Genomic DNA, 17474 nt, shown 5'->3' with positions numbered 1-17474 from the left:
TTGAAGATAGGCTATGCAAATCTCTTTCTTTTTTCAGAAGCATTAGACATTCACTTCTATTAGCCATTGCCAGAAATAGTGTCATATTTGCTGGACTTGTTAGTTATTCCAGAAAGTGAAATTTAGCATACCAGTAAGCCAAAAACTTCGGCTTTCAGAATCCTTCCAAAATCACATTTTAAAGTTTTCTTTTCTTTTTTTGTTTTTTTGTTTGGTTGTTTGTTTTGTGTTGTCTTAGGGAATTCAAGTTTGGACCAATGCTAAGGAATGCTTTAGCAAGATGTAATCTTGTGAAATGAATTTCTCTTCAATCAAAGTGCCCCAGAACAGAAGCACAAGTAAATGAAAAAAACTTAAGTCGCTACCCAGTATACACAAAAATATGTATAAGTTGAGTCAATTCAACTTTCTTTAATTTGATTGTAGTTGTGTTCATATAGCACAAGAAGGATGTATTTTAATGAATATTAAATATTATAATTTGAGGTTTTGGGTACTGGTGCTGATTCCAAAAAGTTAATTTGATAATACATTATCAATAGATGGTTTGTCAGGCTTCTGAACCAATGACTGAATGTTAAGATGTTAGGTAATTTGTTTGTTTCAATGCCAGTTGTCTCCAATCTGTTTATGTAGGGAGTTTTTTCCTAAGATTGAATTCCTATCTTCACTTGCTAAGACCCACTAAGCTGTTATAGGGGGTTATTTTTTCTTGCCTTAGAGTTGAGCTGTTTGGTTTGACAAAGCTCAGCAGAAACTTAGTGTGAAATCTAAGATTTTCTCCCACATTCATTGATGCCCCCTATAACATTTGCATACACTAGAAAATGCCTTCAATTTGTGTTTTACCAGAATTTTGATACTGGTCAGAAATTTTATACAGTCAACAAAGAAGATTCAGCTTCTCAGATATATAGTGGAACACATTGTTATGATCTAGGAATTGCTATATAGAAAGTTTTAATTGAATATGTTACATATAAGCACTAAATTCTTCTCAAATAATTCTTAACCTCAGTGATGAGCCTAAATTTACTCTGCTTGGCTCTCTACACATGGCATTTCAGGGTACAAGATGTAGCATTTCAATGTGTAAGATACATGTAGTGAACATATGTGTTAGTATCTTCATTATTAACATCCTTCTTTTCTATTGCTTGGCTGTAATTTTTGTAAAGATAAATTATATTGTTTTTGTGCGTGTGTGTGTTTGTGTGTGTTTGTGGTATATGTTCAGAAGCCAAGCACCCTCATTTTGCTAGCTTTGCAGTATTTTAAATGTGTTCTCATTATTACTAATTATGTAAAAAAAAAATCCCCAGTACTGTTCAGCATTTGACTTTTTTACATGTTTAAAATGTTGCTGGATTTTTGTGCTGTTTGCCAAACTTATACAATAAATAAATGAAGTATTGTGCTGATTTTCATATGATTTTTGTTATTTTAACAAAGTTATCTATACATATTAGTATCGGATGCCCTGTGAGAAAATAATACATGCTATATTATGTTTTGAAGTGTTTAATTGTGTAAATTTATCTGAGGCCAAAATGTTGGGTTTTTCAAAAAATAAGATGCTGAAATGAGATACAATTTTTAAAAATTTACTGCTTTTTAAAAAAAGAAAATTGCTGGAGGCAAAGATCATCAAATAAAATAGCTTTACATTTGGCATTTAAAAATCAAAAGGCTTCTTCCCAAAACTAACCTTAAGCTAAATGTAAAATGTAGTAGATTTTTTTCTACTAGCTGATTTAGTTTGAGAAGGCCATTGTTACCTATGTTTTAAAAAGATGAATTAGGAAAAATATTTTTCTAAAACATGCAAATATTCACTTGATTGTATGTATATTTAGGAATATCTTGACTTGGGTTGACTTTTTAAAAAGTTTCATTTGATAGCACAAATCATTCCTTTAAAAAAAAAACAACAAACTCTTGAACTTGTTTTCTGTTTTGTTTAAGTAGGCTCCACGCCCAACGTGGGGCTTGAACTCATGATGTTGAGATTAAGAGTTGCGTGCTGTACGGACTGAGCCAGGCAGGCGCCCCCCTCAAAAACAAACAAACAAACAAGAAACTCTTAAAGAAGTTTTATGATGGGAATTATTTTTGGTACTATCCAGAATAAGTATAAAGAAAATAATCTGTGCAATAACCCTTTTCAAAACTATTTAAAAATCAGAATGCTAAAATGAATTATTAAAGAGGAGTGGGGTTTAAATCTTCAAAGCTAAATATAAAAATATAAAGAATGACTGAAGAAAAATGACTCATTACATTAATGTAAATAGTAACAGAGGAAGATCTCGTCCTGACGGTGTCCTAGTGATGCGGTTGGTATAGTCAAAGCATTAAAATTAACTGAAGTCATACGTAACCTTCATTTACACCCAAAACTTGAGTATGCCTGAGTGAGTCACTGGTAATTACAACATAGCATCCAAAACAGGAACTGCGGGTTCTTAAAATTCAAGCATCTTTAGAATAAACACACCCAGCTTGGAATGGAATGAAAAACCAAGAGTTATGTAACAGGAATGCTAGGCTTTTTATATCCTTATAATCCTTCTTTAGATTTATATGCATACTCTCCCCCTGCGTAGAATTTACTGATTTCTCATAAAAAGTTTTCCCTAAAAAAAAGATTTGGGAATTTCTTTCAAGGGTGAGTAACCCAGAGAAATAAATAATAAAAGGTCAGATCAGTAGAATTATACTTGCTTCCTAAATTATATAGCTTTAAATACCTATATATTTGAAAGGAAGGAATAAGCTATTGAAGAAAAGAGCAAATTAAATCCAAAGTAAGTGGAAGAAAGGAAGAGGAAAATTAATGGTATTAAAAATAGAGTTATAAAGCCAAAAGTTGGTTCTTTGAAAAGATTAATAAAATTAAACTATTAGCAAACCTGGATGGAAAATGAAAAAGTACAAATTATTTCTATCAAGAATGAGATGGGAGATGTTACTATAGATCTTACAGACATTAAAAGGATAATAAGGAATATTATGGGCAACTTTAAACCAATAAATTAGATGAAGTCAGCAAATTCCTTTAAAAATATAGCTTACTAAAACTGATACTAGATGAAATAGAAAATCTGAGTAACCTTGTACCAAAGAAATTTATTATCAAAATTATTCCTACAAAAGAAAACTTCAGGTCTCGATGGCTTTATTGATGAGTTGTATCAAACAGTTAAGTAAGAAAAACCTTTAGTTCTACACAGACTTTCAGAAAATAGGGAAAAGGGAATACTTCCTTCCCATTTTTTTCATTTTTTTTTTCTTAATGGGAACAGTATTACCACAGTACCAAAACTGGCCAAAGACCTTTTCAAGAAAAAAAAGTGACATATCAATATACATCATAACCATAGACGCAGAAATTGTTAAACCATTAACTAATTGGACCCAGCAATATGTAAAGAGCATAGTATGTCGTGATTCAAGCAGAGTTTATCTCGGAATGCAAGGTTGATTTAACATTAAAAGTCAATTACTATAATCCCATCATATTAACACAGTAAAGAGTAGTACCTTATGATCATTTTGATACATGTAAAAAAAAAGATTCAACACTGATTTATGATTTAAAACTCAGCAAACTAGGAATAGAGGGAAACGTACTCTGATAAAGGGCATCTGTGGACAAGCTACAGCTAACATACATAATGTTGGGAAAGTCAAGTCTGTCACAGGACAGCTGCCTTCTAGATAGTATGTGTCCCCATTTCTCCTCCCACCGTTGCTGACATTCGGCTGGCTTTCACCCCAACCTTCCTGCAACTATGCCCATCCCCTGTTGCTTCCTGTGCTCATTGCTGAGCCTTTTTCTCAATAATCATTGAACTCTGAAGCTCATGGATGCTCCATAGTTGAAGATCAGAGAGTATGTTCACGAGGTGAGCAGTCCCAAGTCTAGAATGTTTAGGGAATCTATTGATTCAGCAGATAGTTATAAAATCCATCCCCAGATGAAGGTGAAAGTAGTTGATTCAGCAGCTAAAAGCCCAAATGAATAAAACATTCCTTTTATGTAACTAGGTGATAGAAGCACCATTCAGCAGAAGACAAGGAGAAATTCCTAAATATTCAGTTGCTAAGGTCTTGATTTCAGAGGATATAGATTAACATGCATCAGATGCTTACTACTGGAGCCGAAACTGAGGCACAGTGCAGTGACGTGACTTGCCCGAGGTCCCACAGCTAGTAACTGTTAGAGCCAGAGTTTGAACCCAAGTAGCATGGATCCAGAGCCTATACTTTTTGAGGCTTTTTTTTTTTCCCTTTTGGAGGAGCAGGGGACTTCAGGTGTTAAGATACCTAGAGGAGACAGACTCATGATGGTGGGAGAGGGATGGGAAAGGTAACTTTCATGATGCTCAAACTGCAAGATATTTGACAAGAAAATGCCTTAGGTACTACTAGGAATGGGAGAGGAGGAGGAAACAGAATGAGGTGGTCTGTGGGGAAATAACAGACTAGATCTCCAACTTGAATTGTGTGCTTGTGACTCGCTTGGGGATCTAGTTAAAATGCAGACTCCTGATTCAGTAGTTTGGAGTGGAACCTCAGTCTGCATTTCTAACAAGCTCCTAGCTAATGTCAGTGCTACTGGTCAGACTTTGAGAAATGTGAAATACCACTAGCTGTCAAACCAAGACCCATCTAGGTACAATCATTTAGCAAATACAGAAAAATTTAGTAGTTATATAAAAGAAAAAAAAATTAGGCAACTCTGATTTCTTAGTTCAGTTCCAAGTTTACAAGTTTATAGTTTTTTTTAGATATTTTACATTTTTTTTTTTTTTAAGATTTTGAGAGAGAGAATGCGTGAGAGAGCACAAGCAGGGGGAGGGGCAAAGGGAGAGGAAGAAGCAGACTCCACACTGAGCAGGGAGCCCGATGCGGGGCTCCATCCCAGGACCCCGGGACCATGACCTGAGCCAAAGGCAGATGCTTAACCAACTGAGCCACCCAGGTGCCCCCAAGTTTACAAGTTTATATCAAAAGCTAAATTTAAAACGTGAATCCTTAATGATAAAGGTGAGTAGATGGGTAATAATGATAAAAAATTAAGACTAAATAATATGGTAATAGCAAAAATAGTATTAATGAGGCTTTCATCAAATATTGTGGAAGACATTAAATACAGTCATTTAGACATGAGTTTATCTTCGTGCCTTCTCAAAATTCCTCTAAAATGACAGGAGTTTTTGTTCTTATTTTTTTGTTTTAAAGTACCATTCAGGGCAATGGAAGAAAATACAACTGTGTACAATAAATGTTCACAAAATTTTATAAGATAAAAAGATGGAGGAGGTGCTAATTGACTTAGCAAAATGGTGGCCACTGAAACTTACATGCCAGTGGCCAGGGCTACTAATGAGAAGCAAGCTGCTTTATACCACCGAATCCCAGAAGGACTCAGGAATTAGAGGAAACAGGCATACTGGTAAGAAGGAATAGGTGTGAAGTTAAAAAGGGTGGGGAAAGGATTGGTTGAAAGTTTGTACCAGGAGCAATTCGATTATATGTGGAATCTAAAAAAACAAAGCAAATGAATAAACAAAAAGCAGAAACAGACCCGTATATACAGCCAACTGATGGTTGTCAGAGGAGAAGTGAGTGGGGTGATGGGCAAGATGGGGGAAGGGGAGTGGAGATACGGGCTTCCAGTTATAGAATAAAACAACAACAGTTCTATGCCCAGGTCCCAGCCCTTTCTGCATATGCTTAAGAGACAGCCACTGCATTACCACGAAATTTCACATTAGTAAAATGTTCTAGGAAAAGTTAATATACAAAGAATTACCATCAGAATGGCATTAAGCTTCTCGAAAGAAAAATCTCTTGGTCACCAGAAAAGAATAGAGTGATGCCTTCAGAGTTTTGAAGAAAAATGATAGCCAAGCTAATGGCCAAACTGTCAATCAAGTGTGAGGCAGAACAAAGACATTTTTGAATATGCAGTCTCAAAAAATTCCTTTCCTATTCACCCTTTCTCAAGAAGCTCCTGGAGGATGTGCTTCACTAAAACAGGAACATAGACCAAAAATCAGGAAGCCATGGGATACAGAAAACAGGAGATCTAACATAAAAGAGAGATGAAAGGTATGCCCAGGGTATGGTGAAAAGGAATCCCAGAAAGGCACTGTCCAGAGTGGAGTCCGAGTTGGGGGACTCCAGGAGGAAGATCACTTGGAAAAAAGTTGGAATTGTAGGTTTAGGTATAGATTTCACAAATGTGGAATACTGAATTTGGAGGCCGTTGGAGTGGGATGATGTAGCCATAGAAAGAAAACAAAGCAATAAAAACACAAGGCTATTATAATACTCAGGAGAAAAGATGTTTTGCACGAAGAGAATCAGAAGGTACTACATGGCTCTGCAGTTAAAAATGTATACATAACTGGGGCGCCTCGGTGGCTCAGTCGTTAAGCGTCTGCCTTCGGCTGGGTCATGATCCCAGGGCCCTGGAATCGAGCCCCACATCGGGCTCCCTGCTCGGAGGGGAGCCTGCTTCTTCCTCTCCAACTCCCTAGGCTTGTGTTCCCTCTCTCGCTGTCTCTCTCTCTCTCTGTCAAATAAATAAAAAAATCTTAAAAAAAAAAAAATGTATACATAACTATAGGAGCGCCCGGATGGTGCAGTTGGTGAAGCATCCCACTCTTGATTTCAGCTCAGGTCATGATCTCAGGGTCGTGAGATGGAGCTCCATGTTGGCCTCTGCGCTGAGCAGGGAGCCTGCTTAAGAATCTCTCTCTCGCTCTACCCTACCTCCCCCCTTGCACGCACTCTCTCTCTAAAAAAATAAATGACATTTATTTTTTTAAAAGATTTTATTTATTTATTTGACAGAGAGACATAGCGAGAGAGGGAACACAAGCAGGGGGTGTGGGAGAGGGAGAAGCAGGCTTCCCGCCGAGCAGGGAGCCCGATGCGGGGCTCGATCCCAGGACCCTGGGACCATGACCTGAGCCGAAGGCAGATGCCCAACGACTGAGCAACCCAGGTGCCCCTAAATAAATGAAATTTAAAAATTTATTTACACAACTATAACAATGGAAACGTGACACTCAGCTCATCCAACCATGGTAACAACTAGTGAGAGGGCTGGTCAGGAGAAGTTAGGAGCCAAATTCCCTCCTACCATGTTCTTTTCTTTTTGAGGTTCAATTGACACACGATGTTCTATTAGTTTTGGGTGTACATCATAATGCTTCAGTATGTGTAATCACCTCAAGACATAGCACTAGAAACACTGTTTGGAAATATGAAGATAAATAAGACAAATGTCGAAAGAAAGCAAAAAGAGGGACTGGGGAATTAGTAGAAGTAGAGCAAGGGGCTGTCATTTGTTATCCTAAACCTTTAAGTACTATTTAATTTTTAAATTATATGATAGGGGCGCCTGGGTGGCTCAGTCAGTTAAGTGTCTGCCTTCGGCTCAGGTCATGATCTCAGGGTCCTGGGATCGAGCCCCGCATCGGGCTCCCTGCTCAGCGGGAAGCCTGCTTCTCCCTCTCCTGCTCCCCCTGCTTGTACGCTCTTTCTCTCTCTCTCTGTCAAATAAATAAATAAATAATCAAAAAAATATGTGATAGACAACTGATTAAAAAATAAAAGTAATTTAAAACCGAAATGAATTGACATTAAAAGATGTTCCCAACAGAGAAAGCAAATAACACAAATAACAGAACAGTCCGTATAGCATGAGCCAGTTTTTACTTTTTAATAAGCAGCAGCTTGATTATGTCTGGGTGTGTGTGTGTTTGCATATGCTTGGGAAATCTGTGGTAAGATTCTAAATGGGGCACCATGGTTATGTTTCATGTGTAGGTCAGCAGTTGGTGGGAATAGCAGCCTTCTACTTTTTACTTCGTTCCAGTACTGTTGAAATTTTTGCACCATTATGTATTGCTTACATAATGAAAATCTAATTTTTTAGAAGTGTGGATAAGAAATAATTACCTACAGAAAACCGTCCATCAAAAGAATATCTCAATACGTGCTGCTGATAGGAGTGATATTTGTAATGAGATACCACTGTATGCCAAACTGCTTTGCAACCATAAAGAGAAAGAACAGTGCTCACTACCTCAGACACGATGGCCCAACGGGAACTTCATCAAAACTGGTACGTGTACTAGACAGTGGGACACAGTGGACACAAATGGAGGCCTGGGTAAGAAAAGTGCCAAAGGGCACACATCTCCTCTCCAAAAGTGGATCCCAAGGATATTGCAACTAAAGAAAGTCAGAAGATTTAACAAGTATTAGGAATTAGGTTATCAGCAAAACGTGGCTCCAGCAGGCCAGAATGAAAGGACAGTGTCCACACCTGCCCCACTCCACTTACCAGTAGGTAATTATGTACACCTCTGGTTTTTCCTAACCACAGTGAGGTACGCTGCCTGCCTGTCAGGAACACTGTGCCTTCCAGTGCCAGGTGCAGGCAGGAGAAGCCGGGGGAGGCAACAACTCATTCAAAAAGTGTCCTAAAAATGTAAAACGAATCCCTTCTTTCCCCTACTACTTATAAGAAGCAGAGAAAAACGTAGAGAATAGGTTTTTTAAAAGAAGATGTATTTATTTATTTTAGAGAGAGAGCAAGAGCAAGCCGGGGGAGAGACAGAGGGAGAAGGAGTGAGAGAATCTTAAGCAGACGCCCTGCTGAGCGTGGAGTCTGATGTGGGGCTCAATCCCATGACCCTGAGATCATGACTTGAACCGAAATCAAGAGTCAGATGCTTAACCAACTGAGCCACCCAGGTTCCCCAAGGTAGAGAATAGTTTTGTTTTGTTTTGTTTTGTTTTTAAAGATTTTATTTATTTATTTGACAGAGAGAGACACAGCGAAAGAGGGAACACAAGTAGGGGGAGTGGGAGAGGGAGAAGCAGGCTTCCCACTGAGCAGGGAGCCCGATGCGGGGCTCGATCACAGGACCCTGGGATCATGACCTGAGCCGAAGGCAGATGCTTAAAGACTGAGCCACCCAGGCGCCCCAGTTTTGTTTTGTTTTTATAATTTTTTTTATTATGTTAGTCACCATACATGACATCATTAGTTTTTGATGTAGTGTTCCATGATTCATTATTTGTGCATAACACCCAGTGCTCCATGCAGTACGTGCCCTCCTTAATACCCATCACCAGGCTCACCCATCCCCCCACCCCCCTCCCCTCTAAAACCCTCAGTTTGTTTCTTGGAGTCCATAGTCTCTCATGGTTCATTTCCCCCTCCAATTTCCCCCCTTCATTTTTCCCTTCCTTCTCCTAATGTCCTCCATGCTATTCCTTATGTTCCACAGATAAGTGAAACCATATGATAATTGTCTTTCTCTGTTTGACTTATTTCACTTAGCATAATCTCCTCCAGTCCCATCCATGTTGATGCAAATGGTGGGTCTTCATCCTTTCTGATGGCTGAGTAATATTCCATTGTATATATGGACCATCTTTTTTTTTTTTTTTTTTAAGATTTTATTTATTTATTTGACAGAGAGAGACACAGCGAGAGAGGGATCACAAGCAGGGGGAGTGGGAGAGGGAGAAGCAGGCTTCCCATGGAGCAGGGAGCCCGATGCAGGGCTCGATCCCAGGACTCTGGGATCATGACCTGAGCCGAAGGCAGACGCCCAACGACTGAGCCACCCACGCGCCCCTGGACCATCTTCTTTATCCATTTGTCTGTTAAAGAGCATCTCAGCTCCTTCCACAGTTTGGCTATTGTGGACATTGCTGCTATAAACATCGGGGTGCATGTGCCCCTTCTTTTCACTACATCTGTATCTTTGGGGTAAATACCCAGTAGTGCAATTGCTGGGTCATAGGGTAGCTCTATTTTTAACTTTTTGAGGAACCTCCACACTGTTTTCCAAAGTGGCTGTACCAACTTGCATTCCCACCAACAGTGTAAGAGGGTTCCCCTTTCACCACAACCTCTCCAACATTTGTTGTTTCTTGTCTTGTCAATTTTTGCCATTCTAACTCATGTAAGGTGGTATCTCAGTGTAGTTTTGATTTGAATTTCCCTGATGGCTAATGATGATGAACATTTTTTCATGTGTCTGTTAGCCATTTGTATGTCTTCTTTGGAGAAGTGTCTGTTCATGTCTTCTGCCCATTTTTTGACTTGATTATTTGTTTTTTGGGTGTTGAGTTTGAGAAGTTCTTTATAGATCTTGGATACCAGCCCTTTATCTGTAGTGTCATTTGCAAATATCTTCTCCCATTCCGTGAGTGTCTCCTTTGTTTTGTTGACTGTTTTCTTTGCTGTGCAGAAGCCTTTTATCTTGATGAATTTATCTTGATTTTTTAAAAAATAAGCACATAAAGGCAAAGGAAAGCCAAATAGTGTTCCCTCTTCCTCACTGAGGGAAGTAAAAGAGGTCAAATTAAAGGGGTCACAGTATTGAAATCAAAGACTCCATAGTATTATAAATGTTTATGATAAAGGACATATCAGAGCCTCTTTTACATTGTGAAATCCATACTTGACATTTCCATAGAGTGTTAAAATTTTTTTTAATTAATATATGAAGATGGTAGGGACGCCCAGGTGGTTGAGTCGGTTAAGCATCTGCCTTCGGCTCAGGTCATGATCCCAGGGTCCTGGAATCAAGTCCCACATCGGCAGGGAGCCTGCATCTCCTTCTGCCTGCCACTCCCCCTGCTTGTGCTTGTGCTCTCTCTCTCTGACAAATAAATAAATAAATAAATAAATAAATAAATAAATAAATAAAATATATGAAGGTGGTAAAAAAAAAAAAAATCCAAACAGTGCTGAAGGCCTATACACGGAAAGTTGTGTCCTTCCGGAACCTCTCATTTCCCACCCCTCTGTCTCCCTGTTTTTCTCCACAGAGGTAACCACTGCTGTGGTTTCCTGTGTGTCCTTCTAGAACTAGCCTTTTACATGTGTATACATCTCTCCACACACACAAACGAGAGCTTACTGTGCATCCTTAACATCTTGAAGATTGCCCCATGTCAATACATGTGCCTCCGTCTCTTTTTGGCCATGTGGTATTCCATACAGACCATAGTTTTATGGTTTGAAGGATCCTTCTGAAAACTGAGCACCCAGAACTAAGTATGGCCCTCCGGAGGTCAGCCCCACATCAGCAGGGCCCAGGCAGACTGCTCATTGTCTGTGATTAGGCACCACTCCCTTCCCATCAGCAAACTAAAGACCCCTGTGTGAACCAGAGATCTTCACCACTTCCCTTACACCCCTAAAAAGTCCCCAGAACCAAATCTACATTTTATCACATAATTTGCTTTTTCTTGATTCACTATATATATATATATATATATATGTAAAAGATACATATATGTATACACACATATACATATGAAGAGAGAGCTCACAGTGTTCCGTCTCTGTAGGTAGATCTATTACAGACACGCATGCACGCGCACAGAGGACTGGCTCCTCAGTAGGACTTTACTAGCATATCTAAAATGTTGGTCCAGCCTGAGGGCAACACCGGTGCCCCCCTCATGCTGCTGTGTGGCTTACGGGGGTGACTGAAGAACTGCCCTATCGCCCCAGGTCCTGGCTGCAGCCCCTTGTGACGTCTCATTCTTGGTCCGCAGCTCAGCAAAGGCTCAGGGCTTCCCACCTCTGCTTCCTTCCACCTCACAGCAGCCCAAAGTCAATGGAAGGGATAATGTCCTCTGATTGAAAATGTGCTTGATTGACCCTTAAAATAGACCCAGTTCTTTCCATGACTGGATCCCAGAATCTTCAGTTAGAAATGAGCTTGGAAGAACAAAAAAAAAAAAAAAAAGGAAATGAGCTTAGAGATGATTTCCTCTCCTTTTAAAAAATGAGGAAACAGGACCCGAAGAGGGGAAGTGACTTGCTCACAGTAACACAGCCAATGAGTGCAGGTTCCCGACTTCTGGACAGGGCTTCTTCCTTTGAGTATTCTCTTTCCGTATCTGTCTCCTGAGCTAACGGGCCTGTGTGGCTTCCCAGGCCGGTCTGGCCGTCCCATGTCATCACCTGGTCAGTAGCCAGGGAGGGGGACTGAAAGGGGGATAAAGGGCGTGCTCGCACCAGAACAAGGGGTAGGATGAGAGTGGTTTTGGGGGAAGGACCCAGGAAAGCAGTTGTCTGAAATGAAGGTTTGGGATAAACACTGCATTTCAACCATCCAGGGACTTTGGACAGTTACTGTCACAAACACCTCTAGAGTTCCCTCCTGAACATGAGCCTGTGTATGTGACACCTTGGACAGCAAGCAGGAAGCCAGTGGTACTTGTGTTTGACAGGTGGCCGGAGCCCCAGGGAACACGGCGTGGACTAGGCCAGGCCTGCGAGGCCTGGATCCCACTTGGCTCGGCCCAACTTCCAGAGAGGTCCCCAGCGGCTTGTTAGGGGTACCCACGGAGGATGGGCAGAGGGTATCTTTAGTTGTTGCAGAGCCTCGGGAGTCCTGTGACCTTCCCACCTGCTGTGAGCTCACCAAGCCTGGCCTGACACCTGAGCTCCAGATGGCTTCTTTTCGGGCCCAGCTCATGTTCCTCTCTGGGGGACATGCCCCAGCTTGGAGGTAACTGAAGACCCCTGTCTCCTATTAGAGAAGGAAACTGACCCATAGCTTTTGGTGAGGCCCCTGGGTATTCATGACAGGGCCACTGCTTGGAAGCAGGCGAAGAGAACTTGGTATTATGGACAGTAAGGGATGTTCTTTGCAGTTCTCTAAACTCAATTGCTTTCGTTTGCCTCAGGGCCCTTGGACCTGCTGCTTCTTCTGCCTGAGGTGGGCTCAGCCCCCAGCCCCATCTCCTTTATCTGGAGAACTATCCTCACAAACTCATCTTAGCCATAACCTCCTCTGAGAGATCTTCTCTGAGCTTCTAACCAAAGAGCCTCTGGCTCCTAAAACTGCCTGTTCCTCCCCGTCTTAGAATTTAGCGCCAGGTACTGAAATTACTGGTTTCTATCTGTATGTGGTCAAGTTTTATAAATGGCCCATGTGTTTTTGAAAACATGCTAGGACGCCTGGGTGGCTCAGTTGTTTAAGCGTCTGCCTTTGGCTCAGGTCATGAACTCAGGGTCCTGGGATCGAGCCCTGCGTCAGGCTCCAGCTCAGAGAGGGAGCCTTCTCCCTCTCCCACTGCCTCTCCGCTGGCTTCTGCTCTCTCACTCTCTTCAAATAAATAAATAAAAGATATATAAAAAAAAAGAAAAGAACATGCCTTCTTCAGCTGTAGTGTGCAACATACCATGTAGGACCATTATATTAAACTTTTATTTATTTATTTTAAAGATTTTATTTACTTATTTGACAGAGAGAGGGAGAGAGAACACAAGCAGGGGAAGCAGCAGAGAGAGAAGCAGGCTCCCCGCTGAGCAGGGAGCCCGATGTGGGGCTCGATCCCAGGACCCTGGGATCATGACCTGAGCCGAAGGCAGACGCTTAACCGACTGAACCTCCCAGGTGCCCCTATATTAAGCTTTTAAATTGTGGGCTTCAAACCTTTTTCCTTACTGATTTTTTTTTTTTTTGGTCGGCTTGATCTATTAATTACTGAGAAAGGTGTATTAAAATCTTCTACTTCAATGTTGGACTTGCCAATTTATCCTTATAGTTTTGTCAATTTGCATATTACACAAGTTGAAAGCCAACTTATTGGGTGTAGGCAGGCTTTTAATTTTTGATTTTATTTAACTGAAACTTTTATTAATACGTTATGATCCTCTATTTTTAATTATATCCTGATTTACCCCTCCCCCTCAATTTATATAATCAGCATTTTCCCTTAGAAACTTTGAAGGACACATACAGATACTACATATGGATCAATCACAATTTAATGAACTTGTCCTCTATTATTAGACATTTACAGTTTCCAATTTTTCACTTTTATAAATCACACTGTAATTAGCATCTTTGTATACAGTTATTTCTGATTATTTCCCCTGGGTAGATTCCGAGTAGTGGAATTACAAAGTCATGGCATATGAACATTTTAATAGCTTGTCATGTATGTTGCTTCTTCATAGCTGTCAGTCAAATTAGAATTTTCAGTTCAGGGTCACCCAATTGACTCTCATTGAACTATCTTTTCCTAAAATCCCTGTGTCTTTGGCTTGGTCTTTTTTGTCAACGAGGCATCCCCCATATTTGTACGCTTGGCGGACAATATATGTAATTTAGAACTTACATTATCTCTGCTAAACATCACCTGTTAGACTTGGCCCATCCCCTCCCACTCACCAATATCTCCCGGCCTCTGATTTGGTGGTGACTGCCACTGATGTGGGGTCCGTGTCTTCTGTAGATTCACTCAAGTCAGGATGGGAGTGATGAAAAGAAAACCGTATGGGGATATGGAGTTCTTTTCCAATAAGACTAATAGTTACAATTTATTAAACATTTACTACGCACTAGGCACTCCACATTTGTTAACTCATTGAATCATCACAAACCGTACCACCCCCCCCCCCACCAAAGTAGGTATTATAGTCTTTGTTTTAAGATGTGGATATTGAAATTCAGAGAGGGGAGCTCTAACTGGTCATCCTGTTCTGAGTGAGCAGAGCCAGGGTTCCAACCCGGGACTCGGGTTCCGGCTGCCACCAAACCGCCGCAGCCGGGTCTGGAGGGACCTACCACCAGGTGGCGGTGTAGGCAACGAGCCCAGGGCCCTCGCCTCGGATCTGAAATTAGCCGCAAAACTGCATTTTTCCCCCCGGTAAAAGCAGCACTGACTCTTATTGACATGTCTAAAACTAGATTATTCAATAGAATAAACATTAACCCAGCAGGCACATTCCTCAGGGTAAAAAGATAATAAAATAAACAGACCTTTGAACTTGGACCTTTCTAGCCTAGATTTCATCAATATAATTCCTTAGGGAAAGTGTCTCTTCCTAACTCATCTGCACTTAGATGATTCTCCCTGATTTTCTGCCCACTCTTTCCTGTCTTTCTCAACCCCCTCCCCCGCACTAGTGCACCCCAGCAGTCCTCCATGGGGAGAGCCTATCACAGTCTGGGGCAAGGGTTTAGAGAGGGGGGCCTTCTGGTTGAACCCTAGGAGGGTTGGGATAGTCCCAGTTTGGGAGAAAATCCCTGACTCACCGCTATCCAACCACCCACCCTTCCTTCCACCCAGCTTGTGAGGAAGGACGTGCCTCTTTCTGACCTCAGAGTCCACAAACCCCTCTCATTTCTTCAATCTTCCAGTTACAGCTGGAGATTTTTGGGCTTCCTTAAAAAAAAAAAAAAGATTTTTGTTTTTTCTTTTTAGAGTTCCTGAACAAGTGTGAAGGTTTTGCTCTCCTTTTTCCCCCTCTTGATCAGCAGCATATTTTTCAAACCCTTTGAACACAAACACATGCTCGTATTGTCAAACTGTACTATATTTCAACAGAAATAGAACATAATAAGGACGTTGTTAACATTCCAGTACACACTGGTTCTGCCTGGATGGTCCAGAGTTGAGCTCCAAGCTGCTCCCAGCAGAGTCCCTGGTTGTGAGCTGACCAGCTCCTCATGCTTGGGCAGGGTCTCCCGGCTCCGCAGGCAGAGGTGACTTCCTGACCCACACAGGAGTTTGGAGACATCGGGGCAGGGGCTGGACCTGGAGAAGCAGCCGGGCAGCGGGGCAGGAGGGGGGCCCCTAGGCTGTAGTCCAGGGGTTCCAGGGCCCGACGCCTGGCTCCACCTTTTACAGGTTCTGTGATTTCAGGTAAGCTATTTAAGTTTGCTGAGCCTCGCTATCCCAGTGCAAAGTGTGGATGAGTATAACACCTACTGTGTAGAAATGTTGCATTAGAGGGGCGCCTGGGTGGCTCAGTCATTGAGTCTTTGCCTTTGGCTAGGGTCATGAACTCAGGGTCCTGGGATCGAGCCCCGCATCAGGCTCCCTGCTCTGCGGGAAGCCTGCTTCTCCCTCTCCCTCTCCCACTCCCCCTGCTTGTGTTCCCTCTCTCGCTGTGTCTCTCTCTGTCAAATAAATAAGTAAAATCTTTAAAAAAGAAACGTTGCATTAGATGCAGTCATGCACATCAAGTGGTTAGCACAGCGCCCAGCACGTTGGCCTAAGCGCTCGGTGATGGTGACTGTTGTACAGTTAAGTGAGGAATCAGGGACAGCGCGTGAAATCACGGACCGCTGCTGCTGCTGGGCCCATAGTGATCATCACAGTCTGTGCTATGGTCTGAATGTTTATGTCCCACCGAATTTATATGTCGAAGCCCTAATGCCCAATGGGCTGAAATTAGGAGGTGAGGCCTTTGGTCCTGAAGATGGGGCCCTCATGCATGGGATTAGTGTTCTTATAAAAGAGACCCCAGAGACCTCCCTCGCCCCCTTCTGCCAGGCAAGGACGCAGCAAGAAGCTGAGAGTCGGCAGCCCTGAAGGAAGAGCGTCTGGCCCAGAATCCCGCCATGCCAGCACCCAGAACTGTAAGAAAGTTCTGTGATTTATAAGCCACCTAGTCTGTGGTATTTTGTGATACCAGCTCAAAAGGAAGAAGAGTCTAATCTCAAATAACTAGATGTCTTGCTTTACCAGCTTGAGTGAAAATAAGGAGCTATTTTTTAAGGTCCAAAGAAGTGATTCCAAGCAGCCAACTTATTAAGAGTGTCTTCCCATTATTTGTCAAATATGCTTCAACCAAGCTTTTAAAAAATAAGTTTTTTAATTGGAAAAACAGAGTATCCTACCAATAGTCCATCTGGAGACCCCTGGGTGCTTCCCAGTCATGGCCGCTTGACCTCTGAGAAGAAACGAATAGGTGAAAAGGGCCACTCCTCATGTAGCTGCTGCTGAGACAGCACGTAGCCTAGCGGTGTGAGGCCCTGTCCGCCCGGGCAGCTCCTAGGCCACTGAGGCCGGCCTCCGGCGCCGCGGGTGTTTCTCAGGGCTCAGGACTGGGACAAAGACTCCTCTCTCTGCAGGCTCATGGTCAGCCTGGGGCCAGCCTGGGCTCCCACGGAGATGGTGTTTTAGAGACTGAGCTCTTTGAACTTCTCCACATACAGGCTCTGGTCAGTCTGTGCTAGCTTCCCCCATAGCTCAGGAAGAGCAGCTCAACCTTGAAGCGGGAGGCTGTCCCTCACTGCACCTGCTAGCAAAAAAAAAAAAAAAAAAAAGGCAGCTCAGTGATGCTATGAACCTCCTTCCTCCTAGCCAGGATCAACTGACCCTCATCATCAGAGCTGCTCCCTGCCCTCCGAATACCCAAGTCCGCTTCCTAAAGCTCCAGAGAAAGTCCTTTCTCTCCCAGTCCCAAGGGTCACCATCATTCCTGCCCATTTCCTTCAGGAGAAACTATGATCCTGTTGCCTCTGTCTCAGTGAGGGAGCTGAAGCCTGAGAGAGGTGAGTGGCTGCCCGCTACGCGCCGCTGGTCAGTGCGCTGAGCCCACAGGTCCTGACCCCGCTTAGAACCCTTTCCCCAAATCAGAACCCAGGCCAGAATGGTGAAATTGCGAGGAG

The 17474-nt window shown here is 42.2% G+C and overlaps 1 protein-coding gene across 3 annotated transcripts in view; it reads left to right on the top strand.

Annotated features, from left to right (window-relative positions):
• SNX4 (sorting nexin 4) overlaps positions 1 to 1420 on the top strand; it is a 72551-nt gene extending 71131 nt beyond the window's left edge. For 2 of the 3 annotated variants that reach the window (XM_032406752.1, XM_032406751.1), the window contains exon 14: positions 239 to 1387. In XM_032406752.1, coding sequence (XP_032262643.1) covers positions 239 to 286 — 48 coding nt within the window. In that variant the 3' untranslated portion in view covers positions 287 to 1387. Of the gene's footprint in view, positions 1 to 238 lie in introns of all 3 variants that reach the window. The other variant, XM_032406750.1, reaches the window with a different exon arrangement.
• The last annotated feature ends 16054 nt before the right edge of the window (positions 1421 to 17474 follow it).

This window comes from Phoca vitulina, unplaced genomic scaffold (genome assembly GCF_004348235.1).
Source record: "Phoca vitulina isolate PV1807 unplaced genomic scaffold, GSC_HSeal_1.0 scaffold8, whole genome shotgun sequence".
Lineage (NCBI taxonomy): Eukaryota > Metazoa > Chordata > Mammalia > Carnivora > Phocidae > Phoca > Phoca vitulina.
The sequence above is the reverse complement of the archived record's forward strand: the minus strand, read 5'-3'. Positions and strand labels throughout refer to the sequence as shown.